The sequence below is a fragment of the Limulus polyphemus genome, unplaced genomic scaffold (assembly GCF_000517525.1).
Source record: "Limulus polyphemus unplaced genomic scaffold, Limulus_polyphemus-2.1.2 Scaffold36, whole genome shotgun sequence".
NCBI classification, from domain to species: Eukaryota; Metazoa; Arthropoda; class Merostomata; order Xiphosura; family Limulidae; genus Limulus; species Limulus polyphemus.
The window spans coordinates 1,087,850-1,097,184 of record NW_013665646.1 but is presented as its reverse complement, the minus strand read 5'-3'; the positions used below and the strand labels follow the sequence as shown (position 1 = coordinate 1,097,184).

The 9,335-nt window shown below is 29.7% G+C and overlaps 1 protein-coding gene across 1 annotated transcript in view; it reads left to right on the top strand.

Annotated features, from left to right (window-relative positions):
- LOC106461002 (stromal interaction molecule homolog) overlaps positions 1–9,335 on the top strand; it is a 63,884-nt gene that overhangs the window by 45,653 nt on the left and 8,896 nt on the right. Inside the window, exons 7-10 of the mRNA XM_022388024.1 lie at positions 2,026–2,116; positions 3,855–4,088; positions 5,892–5,963; positions 6,642–6,673. Of these exons, the coding sequence (XP_022243732.1) occupies positions 2,026–2,116; positions 3,855–4,088; positions 5,892–5,963; positions 6,642–6,673 (429 nt within the window). The remainder of the gene's footprint in view (positions 1–2,025; positions 2,117–3,854; positions 4,089–5,891; positions 5,964–6,641; positions 6,674–9,335) is intronic.

Below are 9,335 nucleotides of genomic sequence, written 5' to 3'. Positions count from 1 at the left end.
GGTTGTTTTGTTTACAGGCTGAATACTAAAAGAAAGATTGACATGTGAGTTGTTTTGTTTACAGGCTGAATTCTAAAAGAAAAATTGACATGCAAGTTGTTTTGTTTTCAGGCTGAATTATAAAAGAAAAATTTACATTGAGTTGTTTTGTTTACAGGCTGAATTCTGAAAGAAAAATTGACATTGAGTTGTTTTGTTTACAGGCTGAATACTAAAAGAAAAATTAACATGTGGGTTGTTTTGTTTACAGGATGTGCAGAAATGATTATATGAACTTTTTTGTGAATTGTACTAATTAACATAAAATTAATTTTAATATTTGTGCCTCACAAAATTTTATCAAGTGACAAAAAATTATGAAGAGGAAACCCTGTATTCAGATTTCAGACACAATCATTTAGACATAAATTAACATTATTTTGAAAACCATTAGAGGGTTAATAAGAATAAAAGTAGAAAGTATATTCAGATAATGTAGTTATTATTGTGTTAACAAATAACGTTTTATCTTCTCCAAACTAGTTGCAATAATGCTCCATTTTTACAATGATGGTATGATACCAGTTAACTTTTTAAAAGTTAGTCACAGAACACTGTAACCAAATATTCAATATTTTTTACATGAAAGAAGAGATTTCCACCATAATAATATAATATCTTTGATTAATCAATGTTGATTATATAGTTCTAAAGTAGCCTAAATAAGTGAAACAAAGTTGAAAGAAGTTAATAAATTCTGAAAATGATTAACTCAGTCAGGTTATAATTCAGTGATTTCAAAGCTTACATTTTAATGTCTAGTAATGTGATTGATATGAAAATAAAAAAAAAAGTTAAAATAAATATTTTAAATTGAAATTATATACTTATAATTATTACTAATTATTATAGCATTGGTAAACAGGATACATTACGTGTATAGCCGTACCATTTATATCTTCACTTATGTTAGACATCAGTAATATGGAAAACATCCTTCTCAAGAGAATTCTCACTTCTAAAAACATGAAAAATTGGTTCTGTAATAAGCTTGTGTTATAAGAGGTGCAGTTGTCCTAAAAATACTATCTCTAATGAAAACTAACCAAATTCGGAACACCCTGTAAGAGTGTCTGAAAAAAGCCAATGTATGAAAATTTCTTTGGCAATGTTTAATTGATGTTTGTATTGTTGTATTAGCTAAGAAATAATCAGTTATAGGTTGAGGCCTAAACTGGATTGTTGTGTTGATTTCAGAAAAGCTAAAAAAAAACAACAACTTTTTATGGTAATTAACAACCTAATTAAATAAAAACAACTGACATCTGATGTTTCTTTTTGATACTATATGGTAGCATAATTATGTCTGGTCATTTTTATCTGAAAAAAAAAAGGACGTGGGAGGTTTGGACCCCCCCAAGGTCTACATCTGCTTATACAGTATTAAATCAGTTGTTAATTTTTGGCAGATGGGGGTTTGGTCCCTTCCCTTAAATCTATGTCTGTTTATACAACATTAAATAGTTTGGTTACACAATTATAGACTTGAAACATAACACAGTGTGAAAAAAAACCAGTAAATTTATTATTTATTCAACACATAAGTATCCAGAGTGTGGGTAATGGATGCTGCCATCCATTGACTTTCCCTCTAGTCAGCACTTAATTTTAGTAGTGTCACAATAAAAACAAAAAAAAAGGCAAGAAAGTTTATTGAGTTTATCTTAAGAAGATGTTCAAATTTTTGTAAGTTAAAGTTAGAGTGCTGGATGCCTTTGGTTAGAAATAACTGTTTTATAATAACCTAGATTGTTTGCTGAAGTGGGGTGTTAATGAATAAGGACAGAATATCTATGTTGGCCATAATGAATTTGTTTGCTTTAGAAAACTTAGATATCTTTTTGGTCTTTAACAGTAAATTTATCCTCAGTTATTGAGCTTAATGCAGGTTTTTTGAATGATGCTTTACATACAGGTTGAATATATTTTATATGTTTCTATTTTAGAAGGCATGCTTTGTCCCAAATGTTTACTATTCTATTTCAGGCTGGATAAAGCACGTCAAGAACAAGAGAATGTTGCTATTGAAAAGGAAAATCTTGAAAAAAGACTGCAGGATGAGATTAATATTGCTAGGGTAGGTATTACAAAAAAGGGTTTTGAGACATTAGTTAATTTAGTTCTTAACTGCATACCAAGTTCTCCATTTCCTACCCAGTGGTCAAATCTTGAACAACAATGAATATTATTGGTTGAGCTATATTTTTCTGCCATTTTCTTCACCATATTTACAAACAACTGCTTGAAACCTTAAAAAACATTAAATTTTGTTCTATTTCTGTGTTGTGGCACATATTCTAGAAGAATATTTTCATTAATGTTTTTGTCTTGCTTTCCTGTGTTCTTATTATTTTCGCCAAAGACTGTTCTATTATATTTATGAGGTATTATTTAGGTCAGATCATATATATACCCTGTAATAAAAACATTTATAGTTATCCATTTCATTTCAATGAACTTCCATAAAAACCCTTACCCTAATTTTACTGATGCCAAATCCAGTTTTTAATGAAAATTTGAAATATATATACAAAATACAACTAATTATGAGTTCTTAAGTAATAGGTTGTGTTTTATTTATCTTTTTAATAAAAATACGGTATTATAAAGATGAAACAATACAAAAATATACTATGCACAAAGTACTTTTGTAATTGATGTGTAAGTTAGTTTTTTATTTATGTTTTATCTGCTGTGTCATAATTTGATTCTATAGTTACAAACTTACTTCATAATGTGAGCTTTAACTCTCAAACTTGTTTTGACGTCGTTTTTATGGTGGGGTCTACAAATTGTATCATATTAGCTAATTGTACATTTTTGGGATTGCAACACAGTCTAATAAAGAACTGACAAAAGGAAATGGGTTAAATCACTCATTTTCTATGTAAAATAAATAGGGACTCCAAAATTAATTAATTGGAATTAATAATCATTTTGAAAAATGTGTTGGAACCACATGGACCCTCCTGGTAATTATAAGGTAAAAATAAATGTAAGTCCATGACAGACTTCTGTGATTTAATCTTTCATACCAATCAAATTCTAGTATGGTGATCATAAATAGGAAGCTTTATAAGTGAACATTGACAGTGTAACTTGGATAGCTCATTGATAGAGCACTCACTGGTCTTGTAAGTCAGAGGTTCTGGAGTCTCTTTCCACTTATTGGTTTTTCACTTAAATACTTAATATTAATTATTTGAACAAGGGCAAAAAAAAATTAACATCAATAAACTGTGAAGATCAACATGCATGGGAAGGCCACAAAATTCTTTGTTAAAAATGATTTGAAACTGGCAAATAAAAACTTGAAACATAATTAAGGAAATAAATTAAACTATGGAAAGAAATTAAAAGCTGCCCATTTTCATTGTGTTTTTTTTAATGTTCTTGGTAATTAAAATCTCCTTTTGGCACAGACATGTATGAAGAAAAATCCTTAAGGTGCAAAGTGCGTAATTAATATGTACACAAATATTTGATAATTAGTTGGGGCTAATTAGCCTTAGTGAATTTTTTTTTTACGGTTATCTAATCTTTAATGTTATTTGATTGAAGTTGTTTTTCTTAGATTTGCATTATGACGTACAGTAATGTTCTTAAGTCTTCAAGCTGTTATTTATTCATACAGTACACATTATTGTCACAGAATTAAATAGAACCAAACAATTTACATGATCTTTAAATATGTATAAGGGTGTAGACTTTTTACAAAATGGTATTATACATTTAATTTTTGTCCAAAATAAAAACAATATGTTATTTTATTGAAAGAATACAGAATGAAAATATTAATCTATTATTTTCTATAGAAACAAGGTGATGATGGCGATAATGAGGACGTAAACAGAATGCAGCAGTTAGAAGAAGAGCTGGAACACGTACGGGAAGAGTTAAGGAGGGCAGAGAGGGCCATGGAATCAAGAGCTTGGGTTCCTCCTTCAGCTCTCCAACACTGGCTACAACTAACTCATGAACTTGAACTGAGGCATTATAATGCCAAGAAAATTGCAGCTGAACAACAGTTAGCTGCTGCTAAAGAAGGGGTTAGTTTTATTTTCAGATTTCAACAAACCCTGGAATTTTATCTGTAGTTTAAACAGATTAGTAGACATTAAGGGATCAATCCTACATTGTTTTCTGACAGGGTTTTTTGTATAGAAAAAAGAGGAAAGTTTTACAATACTACCAAAATTATGAATGCTTCAGGAATAATATAATTCTTCTTGTGCGTTAAATATTTGAATATTACCTTTTGGCACCCTTTTGGTAACATTTGTAGGTAGATCTTGCTCTTGGTTTATTCTGTTTTGGTACATTTTGTACAGTTCATTAAAGCTGATTTCAGAGGGTGAACAAACATTTGCAGGCATAAATTGTAATCTCGCATTAATACGAGTATCTGAATCTTTATTTGCCATCATCATGATCATCAAATCTATGTCAGCTTGACGTTCATATTTGTATAATTCAGCACGTAAACTTGGATTAGAAGGCTTCTGCATGAATATACAAGTGTGTGTGTTACTTGTCACATTTGCAGAAACTCTTTATTACTTCTAACACTACAACTATTATATTTTTATCACTGAATGATATAGAAACAGCATTTGTTTTAATAAAAACAATAAGCTTTTATGTTGGTTGAATACTTTTAGCAAAAATCAACCTGGGAAAATATAATGTGGTTCCATGAGTTGAATTTGAGAAACATCATGAAAGAATATCATGTCTTGAAAAGTGGAAAATAACTATTTTAATTTTCTGTTTCTCTAATATATTTCATTGAAGTGTGTCCATCATTGGACACTAAAACAAAGGAGAATTTTCTCAATCCAAATGATAAAATTTCTACCATTTCAGTAGAGAGTAGGAGTGATATCCAAGTCATAAATTAGATTAATTCCCGGTATTACAAATTCTTAAGATTTTAGTGAGCTTTAATTGTGTTATATCAAATTATTTTTAAAAAGTAGGCATTATTGTTGTTAGAGATCATGTTGTAAGCAAATTAAATTTCATTACCCACATTATTTTCTGAACTTTTAGGCCATTTTCAGAACATAAAAAAATTAAACTTTTTATTTCATATTGTGTGATATCTTGTCTTAATCTAAAAGAACTTCTTAACCAAAAGGTTGTTGCAAAAAATGACTGTTAAATGTTCTGTTTGTATATCTCACCCTAATGACTGTTAAATGTTCTATTTGTATAGCTCAACCTAATGACTGTTAAATGTTCTATTTGTATATCTCAACTTAATGACTGTTAAATGTTCTATTTGTATATCTCAACCTAATGACTGTTAAATGTTCTATTTGTATATCTCAACCTAATGACTGTTAAATGTTCTATTTGTATATCTCAACCTAATGACTGTTAAATGTTCTATTTGTATAGCTCAACCTAAATATCTTACACTTTTTGAATTATAAAAAGAAATAAAATTTTTAAACATTGTCTATATTAAAAAATTAAATTAATAGCTTACATTTTTGTTTTAAAAACTGGAAGTATACAAGTTTATTTTCCTTTATGTGGATTGTAACTTTTAAACCATCATCCACAACAAGCATATCTTTTACTTGTACCAGCCAAAAAAATAAAGAAAAAGTCAAGTATCTTTCAAGATGGAAATATCGTTTACTTTACTAAAAACTACGATAAAGTTGCAAGCCGAAAGATCAGTTAAAAATCGGATATGTGAAACAACTCGTTTAGAGACAAAATGTTTTTGTATTTGCTTACGTGTTCATCCATTTTATAGTATTTATTCTTTCTTTTTTAAAAATACTTGAGTTGCACTATAACTGCAGGTTTCAGTTGTGTATTTTCTTGTAATTGACCAGTGTGAAAAGCTGAAAAAAAAGAGATCAAATTTTATGGGAACATTCAGGATTGCTCATGGAAGTTCCATTGCAATGGAACTGCTAATAAACTATCTAGAATGTTTACCACAAAATACCAAACAACACACTGTTAATGTGAACTTACCTTGCTTGAAGAATCTTGTTGTCTATATCATCAATGGAACTGCTAATAAACTATCTAGAATGTTTACCACAAAATACCAAACAACACACTGTTAATGTGAACTTACCTTGCTTGAAGAATCTTGTTGTCTATATCATTTTATGTAGATAAAAAAAATCCTTCAAACTATGTTCAACACCCACTCTGTGAGTCGGGAAGACACGTTTGATGTGTTGATCCCGAAACAAATCTTTTTGGTACTTTTGTTTTTGTAACTTTTAAAAATCCTGATTAGATATTTTAACTTCTTGAGATATCTGGAATCTGAATTGCCCAGCAATGTGGCCAAATTTGCACTTGTAAAACCAATACCCCCATCCAAACACATAGTAGTGGTTTGATATGTTACGCAACACAAGATCTGGTTTTTCACCTTCATAAAGCTGTTTTCTTAGTATTTTGCGAGTTCTCTCAATAGAGATGGCTGAGGGAGGCTAACAAAGCCTATTTATTGCTGTAAGGTGGTTAAGGGTGATATCTGCCTTGAACATGAACACTTGTACTATCTTGTTCAAGAAGAACACAGTCCAGCCAACCTCTTAAACTCTGCATCTTTGTGGCTGAACATTATTGAGAGGCGTATTCTTTTGGCAGAAAAGTGAGTTTTTTTTTTTATTTAGTTTAACAGATTGTGCTCTTTATTGGACTACATTTTTATTGGTTTTAACTTGAATATCAGAAACCGTGACACCCCTCTGTAGCCCATCCAGTCCTCCAAATTTGGCCCTATTGACTTGAAGACTGGGTGGTAAAAGTAAGTTTATATTAACAATCTGGTCTTTCACATTTTATGGTAAATAATAATTAATATTAATTTTTAACAAAGCAAACTAACTGCTTAGATCAAGACTAAACATTAACCCATTAATAAATAAAGGTAATTAAATATACATTTTTACTTACAATGTATTATTTTACCAGTTGAAATACCCTTGCTCTTAACATTATTTTTGGCTGTAATTCCAATAATACCTCACAAGGTTAGGCCAGTTTAGGAGATCTAGGTTAATCCTAAATCTATGTACTGAGCAAACAATGCAAAATAATAAATAATATAATGTATAGTAAATATTCTACCAAATAATGTTAATGAAAGTAACATTGAAGAAAAATTACAGTATGGAATACATGAAAACTAACACTTTGTTTCAGTAATGACTATTAATATTGTACTAAGAGTTTTTCTATTAGTGTTATTTAGTAAACCTAATTAATATACTAACAGTTTGGGGTCAGTAAAGTTGAACAGAACACTACAGTTTACTCTGGTGTTCTTTTTGTCAGTAATGTTTAGTAAAGCACTGAATCTCACTCTGCTGTTATTGTTAGTAGTGTATGTGTAATTGTTGAGGCTCACTGTGTTCTTTCATCAGTGTTAATAGCATGTGATTAGTCACTCAAGTTCTCTCTGATGTTCTTGTGTCAATAGAGCTCACTAAATTATTATTTAAGTATATATATATATATATATATATATATATATTAATATTGGTTTGTTAATGTTACTTAGTGGAATAGTCAGTAAGTTTACGTTAGCATTTTTAACATTATTTGATTTTGCCAGTGTTATTGTGTAATTCATTAAGTGCTTGTACATTCTGTTCTGTATGACAAATGTGTTTATAAATCAGTATGTGTGCATTCAAACTAGTAGTCTGTTGTCAGTCATTTTTAGTAAATCACTCTTAGTGAACAGTAAGTGCCTAGAGCTGAAAATGTGTGATTTTGGAAATATCGTGTAATGTCATGACTTTTGATGACATTTTTATTCTTTGTTATTCTTTATTGATAAAATACAAGTGTATACGTGTGAATGGTTAAAAGTATTTACAAAATGGATAGTATCTATCGTAAGTTATAACATGAATTCTTCTATCGAGCCTGAACAATCTGGATTAGATGTTATTTTTATAAAATTACTGGAAAGATTACTGAATTAAAATAAAGTATTTTTGTATTTAGGTTATGGTTACTCATATTCTCAATGTAAATATTGGTATATTTTTATAATTATTTGTGTCCAAAATCACAAAAGATACCAGCATTCAATAAAGATTTATATATTCCAATTTTTTTAAGGTCAGAGGTCAAACCTAAACCTAAGTTATTTATAAGGGGAAAAGATTTAGAATACACATTGTGACAGTGTTTGAAAGATATAATTAACAAATGGAATGTTGTCAGATTGGGACCATTTCAATGGACAAATTACTGATGAATTCCATGAACCATCATGAAGTCTGTCATATTAATCTCAAACTCAAATGATTATGGCTACTTTCTGATAATCAGAAATCCAAAGAAACATTGTCTATGAAACCTCATATTTTAGTTGAGTCTGATTCATAGAAGAAATATATGGAGACATAGGATTAGAAAACAAATTGGAGATTTTTGGATTTCGGTGTTACAAAAAAATGAAGAACTGGACATTTAGATGTTGATCCAGTTAAGCACAAAACATTTATATTACAGTCTTGCTGTAATAGACTCATACTAACACTAATACCTCAACAACTGCCACAACAAAAAATGCCTGGAATATTATTTCAGTGGTGCATTTCTATGCCCTAAATTTGAATCTGAAAACCATTTTTTTCCCCATGTGGTGTTTTTGCTGAGAAATTGGGCCCGAAAGTTAGAAACTTTCATCATTAAGCGTATATAGGGAAATACCCATCCTTCTTGCAAGTAAATTAACATTGTGTCTTGTACAAGTTGAAGGTTTAAATTTGACTTTTGTTGAGTTACTTTTCTATAGAATTTTTGTGATAAAACTTTATACAAAACTTATTGACTATAACATACTTTTCAAATATATATATAAAAGTAATGCCACATAGTTATGATTCAAACTTTTAACTTGCACAGCAAGACACAAAGGCTATCATTGCTGGTCAAACTGGCTTATTGGCAAGGAGAGTAGGACTTTCCCATGTACTCTAAATTGTTTAATGGTGAAAGATCCTGAATTTGGAGCCAATTCTCCACTAAAAAACAGGGGGGGTCAGTTTTTTTATTTGGATTCAGGGCATAAAAGTATACTGGTGAAAAGTTATTCCATTTCATTTTTGGGTTTGACAGTTTCCAAGATATCCATGTAAGCTGCCCACACCAGTGATATACCAATAGAGCAGTCTTCCTAGAGCTGAGATGGGCTAACTAAAAATTATGAATGACTTATACAAAAGGAAAAAATATAATAAGATTTGCCAGTGAGAAACAATACTAAATCAATATTATTTTATGTGTTGAGCTAG